This window comes from Pieris rapae, chromosome 14 (genome assembly GCF_905147795.1).
Source record: "Pieris rapae chromosome 14, ilPieRapa1.1, whole genome shotgun sequence".
Taxonomy (NCBI): domain Eukaryota; kingdom Metazoa; phylum Arthropoda; class Insecta; order Lepidoptera; family Pieridae; genus Pieris; species Pieris rapae.
Genome location: NC_059522.1, coordinates 1454119 through 1468125, shown reverse-complemented (window position 1 = coordinate 1468125; position 14007 = coordinate 1454119). Strand labels below are relative to the sequence as shown.

At 35.5% G+C, this 14007-nt stretch overlaps 2 protein-coding genes across 2 annotated transcripts in view; both read right to left on the bottom strand.

The window, feature by feature from the left end:
* Nucleotides 1-98: 98 nt before the first annotated feature.
* On the bottom strand, nucleotides 99-9642 carry LOC111000277. The gene is made up of 12 exons (XM_022269663.2): nucleotides 9521-9642; nucleotides 8035-8160; nucleotides 7306-7500; nucleotides 6632-6771; nucleotides 5417-5591; nucleotides 5048-5227; nucleotides 3396-3546; nucleotides 2673-2844; nucleotides 2300-2441; nucleotides 838-968; nucleotides 280-414; nucleotides 99-157 (listed from the first exon to the last, which is right to left on the bottom strand). Exons 1-12 carry the CDS (start codon nucleotides 9584-9586, stop codon nucleotides 121-123), a joined length of 1650 nt encoding a protein of 549 aa, XP_022125355.2. The 5' UTR covers nucleotides 9587-9642; the 3' UTR covers nucleotides 99-120.
* A 660-nt stretch (nucleotides 9643-10302) lies between these two features.
* Nucleotides 10303-14007, bottom strand: part of LOC111000280 (bicaudal D-related protein homolog) — a 72582-nt gene continuing 68877 nt past the window's right edge. Inside the window, exons 8-10 of the mRNA XM_022269667.2 lie at nucleotides 13612-13764; nucleotides 13004-13108; nucleotides 10303-12807 (exon numbers count right to left, since the gene is read on the bottom strand). Coding sequence (XP_022125359.2) covers nucleotides 12682-12807; nucleotides 13004-13108; nucleotides 13612-13764 — 384 coding nt within the window. The 3' untranslated portion in view covers nucleotides 10303-12681. The remainder of the gene's footprint in view (nucleotides 12808-13003; nucleotides 13109-13611; nucleotides 13765-14007) is intronic.

Below are 14007 nucleotides of genomic sequence, written 5' to 3'. Positions count from 1 at the left end.
GACCTGCGAATTAAATCGTGAAAGGTGGTTTTTGGGAGCATCATTCATTAAAAACAAACAAGTATCTGTGCAGATATTTAATATTATATAACATTTCGGCAAAATATTAAAAAAATATCATTAATCCTTCTTTGGTCCCCGGTACGGATGGCGTTTACTGTAAAAATTAAAAAAATCTAAGCTATTGTTAAAATTTTACCAACATAAATCCACTGTTACAAATAATTAATAAAAAATAATCGGTGATTGATTAGGAAATTTTTTGATAAATTTACTTACGCGGGAATAGTCAAGGTGTATATTCCAAACTTAGTGTTCTCGTCCTCAAGATGGAATATGCCTTCTACATATTCTTTGTCAGCTGGAACTGCTGGCGTCTCAAAGACGAGATTCATAATGTAGTCTTCGACACAGCTGCGAACGAGAGTTTCTTATATTTCGCAGAGTTTCAGTGACAGCGTTTAAGTATAATCAGTAAACAACAACGTTAATAACGCCATAAAATTAAAATACAATATTAAGCAGTGTTTGCCTATTGGTTTGCGACTCTTATCCCTGATCTTAGGTTACATCCTCGGCGCATAGACACAAAGTCCATGACTTCCCGTCTATGTGTCCATCTAACACTGGTACATAAGTTGAAGGAAAATATTGGGAGGAAACTGGTATGTCTCAAATCCAGAAATCGACAACTTAATTCAGACAGAAGCTTGATCACCTACTTGTCTATGGAATAAATATAATCCTACCTAGGGTTCGGACGCTGCTGGGTTATTATTGTTTTAAAGTACTGTCATAAAGAAAAAGAAATTTAACAAAAATAGACAAAATACGTACTATGCACAAGGCTGGTAAGGAACGAGTTTCTCAATTTTGTTTGGTAGTAATGTCTCTACGTATGGATCTGCTACCAACTTGGTAGCTGGTTGTGCTGGACCCTTGCGGGCTTTCGGCGTTGGTGCGGGCGGCTGGTAACAAAGTATTCATAATTCTAATGAAAATACCATTTAGCTCATGGAACTAAATTTTCATTTTATAAAAACGATAATGTACTGGATAATAGGCATTAAATCGCAGGCGAAATGTTTTCATGCCACATGTTTGAAGGGCATCACTCCACCAGGTGAAATAATCATAGTCGGTGGAATATCCATCCTGGTCTGCACCACAGTCAAATGCGAGCATAACAAATTTCTAAAGACACTTCGCGAAACAGACGTTTTTTGGGCAATTACAGAACTTAATACTACGGCAGGTAAGCTCTCACATATAATGCGAAACCAATCGTGCGGGGTGTTGCGGAATATACACCAGTGTAGTACGGGCGAAAAAAAATTATACGGCTTAAAGAAAACATTTTTGAAAACACGGATTATAGTTATGTATTATTGTATTTAAACTTATAATTATTTGATTAATATTTTTAATATTCACTTTTTAACGGATTATATTACTATAATCCGTTAAAAAGTGTTTTCTTTAAATGTGTAAAAGTTATGTTAATAAAAGACAATACAATTATACGGCTGCCCAATATGGGCGGTTAAGCTAAACCGGCAAAAAAAAAACATATTGGCAGAGAGCTATCGCCAGGAGGGTTACGAAGGCCTACTGCACGGCTTTTTATGACGCAGTGTGAGTTTCAGCCGGCACTACACTCAGCACCTCGAAGCGGATGCTCAAGTGAGCTTCATTGCAGAAGGCCTGAAAACTAAGCAATAAGACACTCGCAGGAGTAACTGGCTGGCTGCAAGCACCGAGCAACACATTCGGTTACACCATCAAGACCACAGCTCGAGAAGCGGGTGAAGAGGCGGTGAGGCTTCCTCACCGACTCGTGCAGAGACAGCGGTTTTCAGAGAAATCTTACAAAGGTTCTGCGAGGCCGCCATGCACAATGACCTTTCCATCGTGCTACGGATTGAGTAAACCTGGACACGCAGACGCTTCAGATAAGGTACCCCCTGTGCCCAAATGTTCATACGTCCGCATCGCTGCAAGCATTGTACCCGATCTCTCCCAGCTTTACAAATTGCCCATGTAAATGACCCTTGCTGTTTCTAGGCCTACTTCAAAGCTGTGATTCCGACAGCCGATCACGTGGCGAGATGCAGACAAGGCTACGGTGTTACCGTGTCGCTATAAAATTTTACGCATCCCACATAACCCCCAACCATAAGGTAGCCCCTCCACCGTCACACATTTCGCAACGATATAAAAAGTGTAGGTTAGAAATAGACATAGACAAAACATTCTATAAAGTTTAAGCTAAATATATAATAAGGCAAGCTTTACAAACCTTAACAGCTCCATAAGCGACTTCGATTAGACTCTTCACTTCAGACTCCAAAATCCTAAGGAACTTACGAACGTTCCATTTGGTCACTTCTTTATGGTTTCCGAGCAACGAGAGAAGCGGTGTGACGTCACATTTTGCCAACCTTTAAGTAACAAATAAATTAGAAATACCTCTCGGGTTGGGTTTATGTAAATTATAAAACATAGACGAACCGACGTCTCGTTTGATTGTTATTGTCAACATTATAGTAAATATGATTTACCGCTAGTACGAGCACGATACAATAAGCGCGAAACTGACCTGCTTATGAGTAGTATTTAATCTGGACATTAATAGATTTAATGACTTCAATTCAAATAAGTAGATAGTAGACCTGACAAGATCGTCGATGCCTTTCAAAACTCTCAAAATTGTGGCCTCAGCGGTGTTGTTTGCGTCCAATATAACGGCGGTACGATCTCTTTTCTTCTCTAACTGAAGTTTTAGCTCCGCAAGCCGTTTGTCTTCTTTCTCCTCTCGAGCCTCGTTGATGTCACGTTGATCCACTTTAAATAAACGCATTATTTTTACATAGCTATTTTAGTAAAGTTTTATGCATGCATATTTAATTATTACGGACCAGGAAGGATCTCTTTAATCAAAAAAAAAGAAATCAGTGGCGCTTCAACCTCTTTAGGTCTGGGCTTCAGATTTCTGATTCTTATCTAAAAGGCAAGTAGGTGATCAGCCTCCAGTGGGTCTAAGACATGTCGGTTTCCTCAGGATGCCTTTTATCGTTCGAATTTTAATTGCGTACCTAAAAAGAGTACCGAGAGTTTTTTACGCCGGCTTTTCTAGCTTTTCTCTCGCCCTCTGTCTTTTTTGCCCTATAGTAGGGATGTCTGCAGGTTTGAATTTAATTACATGGAATTTAAATAAGTGAGACCTTAATGATCTTATGTTCCAAAATAAACGTACTTATTTTTTTTTATTTTTTTATTTTTAGGATGGACTTTCCATTGGTGCACAGCCGGGAGCGTGTGACCTCAGGTATGAGTCTCACGCTGAAGCCACTAGGCCAACACTGCTTTTGCTTCTTTTACCATACAATACTTACAAATTCTTTGCCTTAATATTTCCAACTCCTTCCTCATAAAAATTGATTCTTGAAGTACTTCACACAGCAGTACAAATATGGAAAAGTTTTGAATTTCCGTTGCCTGGAATTGATTTATTACCGCGCCTACCCGTTCAGAGCCGGCGTATTGCTAGAAAAAAAAATTTGAAATATATCTACACCTAATTCACATGTTAATGTCAGATAAAATAAAACTAGTGTTTCTTTGTACAGTTTGATTTCCTTATGTGTGATTCATTAACCATTAAGTACACGTTAATCCAATAAAATCGAGTTTTTCATGAATATGACTGTACACTTCCTAATGGATTTATTTTGGTGTTATCTCTAACTTGATCTTACTTGGTATGAAAAAGTTGATCTAACTAACATGCATGCCTCTGTGAATTTTTTTGTTACAGGAGGCAGACGAGCAAGAGGATCACCTGATGTTAAGTGACATCGCCGCCCATGGACTTTTAAGAATCGGTACGCTCTTTTCTTGAAGGACCCTAAGTCGAATTGGTTCGAAAATACTTCAGTGGGCAGCTGGTTCCACATTGGATAGATTTGAAATGATAATTTTCAACGTGAATTAAACTTTGAATCGGCCAAATTGAGCATAATATAAATCCAACGAATAGTTCTGTGGTACTTGCAATCTAGCGACTTTTTCAAAGAAAGCAACGTGTGTTCAGGTGTTTTATTACATGCCTTTGGGTATTTATTTATATACTAGCTGACCTGGCAAACGTCGTCTTGCCAAACTACTACCTTTAATTCAGCGCCATCTGTTAGAATTGTATCAAATAATAAACAAATGTTAATGTAATCGTAATTTTAGTAAGGATGCCTATTTTTTTGAAAATGAAATATAGCCTATGTCACTCAGGAATGATGTAGCTTTCCAACAGTGAAAGAATTTTTCAAATCTGCCAAGTAGTTTCGGAGCCTATTCAATTCATACAAACAAACAAACAAAAAATCAAACCTTTCCTCTTTATAATATTAGTATATATATTAGAAAATTAATGTGACATGCATGCCTATTTTTGTGTGTCTGAATGTGATATTGATTTTTATAATTGATCGATCTAAATGTACCTACCACTTTCTTGCAAATAAATGATTTATTATTATTATTTTTATGCGGAGAGTTTATTGCCAGTTTTTTACTTTCGTTCTACGTCATTGATTTGAGAATTGGCAGTAAATGTAAAATTAGAAGCTTTTAGTGTGTGTGTTCCTTTTTTTAAAAATTATAAGTGTATTGTGTTACCTATATGATTTTTTATTTTACTTTTAATAATTGTAAGTATCTTGTCACATACGGTGGAAGGATTCTTAGAGAACTTAACGACAGCAAATAGGGACTATCTATCCGCCCGTTAAGATAAGTTTATCTATTTTTAATAAAAAAATAACGACTACATGTGATGGAAAAGTCTACGTAATGTATTGGACATTTGTGTCCTTTGTGTCATAAACATAAAATGAGAATAAGAATCATTATTGTGATAATAATCAAAAGTTAAAAATGTGACAGTCCTTCCACCATCCTGGTTTAGAAAACTGTGTTATGGTAGGCTAAGGTAAGGTAAGCCTTGTCGAACCAGCAAATACAGTAAAGAATAATGAAACAATGTACTAACAAAGATCCCTTCGAGCAAAGAGTCATGGCGTGCAATCTCCTGTTCACATCTTTGAACTTCCTCCTGCCTTTTGATTTCCTCTATCTCATCAGCTTCACAGATCCTCCTAGATCCTTTTACTCTTAAAAACTCCTCCAGTTTCGCTAAATGGTTCAGTTCTCCTTCATACGATTGCATTTCCTGCAAATACTTATCTTTATCAGGACATAGCAAAATTTATTAACTCATGTTTTGACACGAAAACGCCGCGTACGAAACGAAACCATTCGAAAAGAACCATCATGTAGTCACATGAATTGTCTTACCATCTAAGCTTCGGGGGTAGTACCACATTAGGTCACTAAGAAGATTACATATTGATGCACCCACCGATATATCTCTGTTCAGTTGAAAGAGTCCCTTCCACTTCAGAGCGTCGACCTTTCTGCAACACTCATCTCTATCTCCGAAGGCATTTGTAGCGATTTCAAGAATATCCATGAGATACTCCTTCCCCTTCACAAGTTTACCGATTGTACGATTCCACTGGATATTAAAGTCGTTACTAAAATTAACATGTTAGTCAATTTATTTTATTCACAAAAAATAGTCAATACATAAGATACCTACATAATATCGCTACTGTGGACTCACACTGCAAACATATACATAAAGATGTCGATAATCGGAGTCAGCATTCAGTAGGGAACTTTTTTTGGTATATATATATATGTGTGAGTGTGTGTGTGAATACTAAGTATAAAGTCCAGAGCTGTGGAACACTCTGCTCCTCAGCATAATGCTGAGCCAGGGCCATTTACAGCCACAGCACACACGCAATACATGCTTCAGACGAACCGAATCGGAAAAGGAAAAAAATAATATACCTCTCATAATATCTTTTATTTAATTTTTTCTCTTTGATTACTGCTATGTTGTGTATTTATGTGTGTGTGTGTTTTGTTTGTAATAAATAACATGTCTATGTCTATGTCTAAATATATGCGGTGATGTTATTTATTTCTAATATGTATTTGTGTTGTTCCCACGAGAATGTAAGTGCTCTTATTTCACCATGCCCACTGCAGATAGAGTACAAATTTTAGTTTTTTTTCCATTATATTTTTATTATAGTTAATTAGTTAAAGATTTCACGTGAACATGGTGTAATGGTTGCAGCTATTACAAACAATTTGTTCAACCTAAAACGATTGGCGATTAAAAAGTGGCGAAGAGTTTATTTCTAGTTCTTTTCATCCGTTCTACGCACTTGATTTGAGAACTGGTGGTAAATGTAAAATTGGAAGCATTTATTTTTTTATTGACGTTCACAAGTGTACACTGTGTTACCTAAATGTATTTATTATGATTTTGAATTTTGTATTCTAGATTGCAACCACCAAACCACAGTGTTTTTCACACAAAATCACATCATTTTCGATTCTATCTAAATATCCTTTTAGATCCACCAGATAGAGTGTCACCCACACTTAAATGGGTGATGGGTGATGGGTGATGGGTGATGGGAAAAACCTATTCTTGCTAATATAAGCCGAATGTGTTAATTGTAATTACGATCAAAAGTATTGAGAGGAAAATGATCACCGTTCAACTAGAAGCCTGTGAATTTCCTCCCTGACTTTCTTGTTGTCTGTATTGACTAGACAGAACCGCTTTGTGGCTAAATCCAGTCGGTTCTCCATACGCCGTAAACGGTTATTTGCATTTTCTATCATTGCTAGTTCCTATTAAAAATAAAATAAATGAGTGGCACCTTTTTAGGACTCACCTCATATTTTTGTATCTGTTTCATGATTTATCAATCAAATAGGTAAGTCGGTGATCTGTGTCTGACACACACCGAAGAGTTTTTGCCTTTAAAGCAAGCCGGTTTCCTCACGATATTTTATATATATATTCGAGCGGTTTTAAAAGGTTTTTTAACATGCGTATTGTTTTCACTTGGAGACTTGGGGCTTTTTGTATCCACGGGGCCCTGGATTGTAGGCCAAAAAGCCCATAAGTAGATCTGCACCTCAGAACACTAATTCCCTTTAGTGTTCGATGGTTTGGTTGTAACGGATAACTGAGAAACGTTAACTTTGGATTGTGAAATCGGGTTGGGTAGGCCTGGTACAGAATTGGACCAAATCTAGGAGGAGGCAAGGGACACGTACCCATACCCATGAAAGTGAACGTAGAGAAAAAAGAAGCGTGATGATATAAATAAATTAAACCAAAAGGTAGATTAAAAAGCCATACAAGCCTAAGCTACTAACATCAGCCTCCGTTGGCACTTTCTTCAGAAGCTCAACCAACTGTTTCTGCGCCAAGTAGTTGAGGCAGTCCAGTTCAGCTCGTTGGGCGCGTTCATCTCTTAATATACTTTCCAGGTGCTCGTATTCCACTATCGACTTCTTCGTTCCACTCTTGAGTTGATTGTCTCGAAGGGCATGCTGGCCCTTTTTAGCTAACTATTGGAAATATATTATATATTTTATTATAAAACTCTTTACATTGAAATATAATAATACTAGCTCATCCGGCGATCTTAGTTTCGCCTAATAGTCAATAAGTTTAGTTAAACTTAATGTAAGATTTCATTAAGGTAATAACATTAATATAACTTTTGCAAGTATAGTTTTGTCAAGAGATGGCACCACATGCTTTTTTGCAATCGTAAAAGACTTTGTTTTATATATTTAATAAGCCAGAATGACAACAATGTTAAATTTTTGTTTTATACACGGGGCAAACGGTCTGATGTTGTTGAAGTGTGGTAATGCAACCAATAGACAATGTTAATGCTAGAGGGCTCGCGAGTTGCCCGCCTTTTAAGGTACGCTATTTTCTTGAAGGATCCTAGATCGATTGGTATATATAATAATTGAAACTGTATTTATATATATATATATATATATACACAAATAAACTCACAACGTACATTAACTCTTTATAGACATTTGAGCAACTGAAATAAATGATTTAAGGCCCATAATATATCTTACGTTGATGCATAGCAGGGTTTCCTTAAGCTCAGTAGCGAGGATGCCAAGCTGCTTCTCCTGTGGAGCCAGCTGAGGAATTCCACCAGCTCGCTTCTCCACGCTGCACATAGGCGCCAATTTTTGGAACTGAATAAGATGAAATATTTTAAGGTTATCAGGCAGTGTTGGCCTAGTGGTTTTAGCGTGTGACTCTCATCCTTGAGGTTCGATACCAGGCTGTGCACCAATGACTTTGTTTTTATGTGCACATTTAACATTCGCTCGAACGGTCACGGTAAATATTGTGAGAAACCTGCTTGTCTTATGATTGAGAACAAATGATCATGATACAGATAAAGAAATCTGAGGTCCAGACCTCAAACGGTCGTAACGCAGCTATTTTATATTTTATTCCATTATGAGACAAACAAAAAAGCTAAAATGCGCGACTCTCGATGTGGTCTTGGGATCGAATCACGACTGCACAAATGATTAAATTATTTTTATCTATAATTACTCATAGGGCAAACACAGTGATAGTAAATGTAATATGGTAATATGTATTTTTTTATATGTAACTAATGTTACCTATAATTATCTGATGTTAGTGATACCGATACTATGGACACTCACATTGGCAGAGGGATCGCGTTTGCGTTCGTTTCAGAAATACGGGCAGTTGTTACTACACCGGATTGTTATCATGACGCAGTCATATTGTATTGATATTTTTTAAGTGCCACCCAACAGGAAACAATTATTTCGTCACCTATGCTTTTCGAATATAAGGCCACACATATCAACTTGGAAAGGGATCTTCACCGCATCACCCAGAGCAGTTCAGTTTGTATGAAACTCCCTACTGCAACACACACTAATCAGAATTTTAACGTAATCGCCTCGCTTCGGAACAGGCTCCAAACCGCGATGAGTGCTTAACTTGCAGTTCCCCCGCTTACGGCTCGTCGTCCACTTTTCCCCTTTTCCCGCGACATTCCTGCCAAAACCTTAAGCCGAGGCGAAACAGTGATAATATCCTTTCGAGTTGATATCTGTGCTTTAACCTTTAATGCCCGAACCCAATAATTAATCCACAATCTCAGATAGAAAACAATCTGATATTGTGGATTGTCAGACTGTCGATCGATCTCCTATCTGCATCCCAATAACCAAAGCAGAAGAAAATCCATTTTTGGCGACATTTAAAAAAAAAAAGATGTTGGCACAGTTGAACTGTCATTTTCATACAAAGATCTATCCGCAAATACCGAACCGACTTACCATGGATAGCTAGTATCGATAAATGGCTATTGCAATCCGTCAATTGGCTGTTGCTACACTTTTTACAACATTTGGATTAAGATGTCTATCTCAGATGGTCAAAAATGGATTGAGGTAGGTTATTGGGTTTGGGCGAAAATAGTATAGTTTCTTCATAACTTCGTCGGTTGATTATATGTATATAAGAGATGAAGGATTGAAAGAGTTTGATATAATAAAAAATAACCGTTCTTTGGACATTGCTGAGTTCTGCTTCTGGGTCCACAGTCTTCTGTTCTACTTGCGTTGGCATTTTTAATTAATTTTATATTTGTTTCAAGTATAAATATTTGACGTAGCAAAAGTGACTTTATATTTGGTGTCTTCTTTTACAATCTGTCACTGAAGTTTTATTTAAAGAAGGATTTAGTTTTTTCATGATCTGTTTTGTTAGAAATGCACTAATTACTTTAAACACACTCATTTTACGACACTTCTAAGTAATTTAATCAGGCAAATAGTAGCTTTAATATTCATTACATTATCTCAGGTCTACGTGGGTTGGTTTTTTGTTAGGACGTTCTTAGATTCGATTCCCCGAATACCAAAATTGTTCTTGGTACCGATTAAATGATAAGCTATTTGTCATTTATTAGTTTAGAACAGGGGGCAAACGGGCAGGAGGCTCATTAGATGATAAGTGATACCGCTGCCCACGGCTTAAAGATTGGTACGGTCTTATCTTGAAGGATTGTAACTCGATTTAGTTCGGAAATACTTCAGTGGGCAGCTGGTTCCACATAGCGATGGTACGCAGCAAAAACTGCCTTACCAAACACTCATCTGTGGAACGGTGGACGTCGAGGTGATACGGGTGGAATTTCGTATTCTGCCTCGATGTCCAATGATGAGACTGCAGCTGAGTATTTAAGTTTCATAATTCACAAACATGTGATGTAATTGTAATTTAAAAAATTCATGGAAATATTTAAATTATTTGATTGATTAAATAATGAAACAAACAGCCTAAAATTCATACTTTATTCAGTGAAATACATACAATATTGCAAATAAAACTAATCACAGTAGATTTATATTAAGTACATATATATTATATTTTAAGTAGGATGTTAGTATGTATAAAACTTTTAAGATTTATCAGCTAAAATTCCTATGGAATTCGTGAATGTGAAAATCCCACTTGGCCCATTTGCTCTTCACCAATATATGGCAACAAAAATATCATGTCTCACAAAAATCACTTTTAATATTATATTGTTTACATTTAAAAATGTAACGTAATGTAAGTACACGTAAAATATAAAATTGAATATAATTGTTTTACTATGAGAGCGTAAAATTCTTCAATAATTAAAACTTTTAAAGAATCAGTAATTAGTATGTCAAAGATTTGAGCAAAAACAGTATTAAAATATCAATTAATAAAAAAATTATGACATATAATTAAGGCTTCTGTAGAAATGTAAAAAAAGGTTTTAGGTGCACGCCAAGCACGTATTAACGCACGGTATTAACGTATACCCTTGTTATGTGATTTTTGTGAAATACCATAGCGAAATGAACCTTTAAAATAGCGGAATGATGGTAATACGATATACAAAACACACATTTGTGCTAAATAAAGATAATAAATTATTATTGCATTGGACGTAGACCTGTTACATTCAGTCTTAAAATAAATTATAAAATAGGCGTTAAATTAAGTACATTTATCGGTGAATTGGTACTTGGAATGTAACATAAGTATTAAGTAAGCCAACATTAAATGCTATAATGGATTATTAAAATGTTCATTGTAATCATAATCATGAAATTGATACATCATATTAAAAATTCATCACAAAAAGCATTTTAGTTAGAGTAGTGCAATCAAACTAATTTAGTTTTAAAATAATACAATTTTGCCAACTTTCACTTTTGTTTTACAAAAATAGAGCAAAATATTACATACAGATTATGCAATTCATAATTAAGTGTCGCACACTAAAATGTAACCTCATATAATTAATAAAATAGGAGTATTTCATTAATTTCAACGTCACACATTTGATAAAACTTACACGAAATGCAATGTAAAATCATTGTAAATATATTTTGTAGATCTTTAGGCACCGAACAAAGCTTTTCGTTTTTGAACAAAATTTGTTCACTTAAGCCCAACTTTAAGGCACAAAAAAGGCGTCTTCATTATAATTCCGTGTTATTCTGTCACAATTAAGGCACGTTGGGGTAATCCTCTGAATGTACATTTATTTCTTTAATCCATGGTATAGTCTATGGTCATTAGTTCTCTATGAACCACCATTTTTTACTTACGTTAAATGATTTTTTTAAATGATTGTAGCAGATCGTTAACTATTAATAATATGGCTAGTAAATGGTTTGAATGTAATAATCGCTTTTGAATAGTGTTTTGTTAGATATTTTAATATTTCGCAAAACATTTCGTTCTTGGAGATATTTAATATAACCAACAAAACACTAGTTCGTTTGGCGTTTTAAAACTATATTATGATCTAAATAAATCTATAGGTGCAATGATTATCTATATTATTTACATGACATGGACGGGTTAGCGACAGTACTGCTGATTAATAAGGAATTAATCTGTTTTTATTTACATCCTAGAAATAGTCGCAAATAAAACTAAGTTGTTGTACCACAGTATGTATAAATGATGCTTTAAGTAACTATGACGATGAAAGCATTGGAATCTTTAAAAGTATAAATAATATTTGAATCTGTCGTATAAACTTAGAAAAACTATGAATGTACTAAACTAATAAAGTTTTAGCGAAAGAACAATACCGGCCGTACTTCTCCTAACCGGTCCGTTATCATAATTAAACTAAAACTTAGAAAACTATAGCTAAAAAGGGTGCAAATGTAAAATTATACTGAAAACACAAATGAGCGAATAAATGATCTAAAACACAAGTTATCACTGCAATATACACACATACATCGCCGTTAAAATCGTGAACTAAAACGCGGCAAAACACGCCGCTGAACAAGATGGCGGCCGCGATGACAGCACATTTGAATGCACTCAATGTAATGTGTCATTAGTGTAAGTAGATGTCGCCACAGACAAGAGAAATTTAAGAAATCCAATGTTGAATAATAAACAGATAACGATAAACATTAACGAACGTAAGCATCAATAATTACTATTATTATATTGACATTGTTATTATTAACTTATTTGAGGTTTATTGTTTATGAATAAAGCCGTAATTAAAGATGTTATTAGGTATAAAGTAAGAACTAAATTAAATTCGCTACTTTTAAAAATAATCTCGCTTTTCCGTGGTTGAAAGATGTCGGGATGTGTCAATGTATAAGCAAATGTGAGGTCCCAAGTAGCAGAAGGAGCAGAACAGCAGATCACCGCTGGAAGAAGCCCAGGATCCTCGAAGTACGAGTGGGAGGCACAGGTTGAGGGCTCTTGCGACGCTTCTCTGACGTCAACTTGTGCTTCATCTGCTCGTCTATCAGCTCTTGCATGTCCATCTGTAATTTGAAACAGCAATTTCAAGGTTTGATAACAAATACAAAAAACAATGTATAAACATCCTAACTAATTATTGACAATCTCAGACATTCTTATCAATCAAATCGTAGGTCCTAAATATTCTGACATATTTTTGGTAACCTATATAATAAGAAAAATACGGCAAAAATAGCTAACAACTATCTTAATACAGACCTGCCACTGCTCTAGCTGCTGTCCGAGATCAATCTTCTGTCGGACAGCTTCGTATAGCTGACTATTCGCCTGCATCAACTCCACGCGTGTCTTCGCAAGGGATACCTGGAATGTTACGTTAAAAAATTAGTCCTTATTATTTAACTTGGAATGCATGTTGAAATTCCGTACACTTATTTGCTATTGATTTACTCTAGCTACGATGACTGATAAAATCTGATTCCTAGGGGCAGAGTCTTAGCCCGAACAAACTCTTAGACAAAAAAGTAATGCTAAACACTACTATACACTCATTAAACAATAGGTTTATATTGGCGTCTCACCTAAAGTATCTGACAGATATTAAAACATCAATTTTTTCCTATTGATTTTTTCTAGCTACAATGATTGATAAAATCTTATTTCTAGGGGCAGAGTCTTAGCTAGAACAAATTCTTAGACAAAAAAGTAATGCTAAACACTATTGTACACTCATTAAACAATAGGTTTATAATGGCGTCTCAGGTAGCTAATATCTATCAGAGAACAATAAAATAATAAATAATCTTAAGCAAATACCATATAGCATATGTTACCAGTAACAATAAATCAACTTTATTTAAACTTACCTCGACAGCTTTCTTCCTCTCGATAGCTTCGTCCCTCTCTTGTCTTGCGCGAGCGACGGCCTCATCGTTTTGTAGACTACTGTAATTTACGTCATTTAGCAGCTTGTCGCGTTCTTCAGCGGCGGCGCGCAATTCAACCTCTGCTACTGACAGCTGTCAAAATATATAAAACACGTAATATATGAAAGACGAAATGTCAAAATATTCTTATTAAAAGTGACTGGTTTTGTTGGCAAAGATTTTAACGTGAACTAATTATGTAATTGAATACAATAATATCTAAACAAATGAAATATGTAGAAGTTAACTATGACTCACGTATCACACTTGAAATACCTAGTTACATTTTCACCAGTAAGAAAAGTTAATTCATGCCCAAAGATTCGGGGCCGAAAT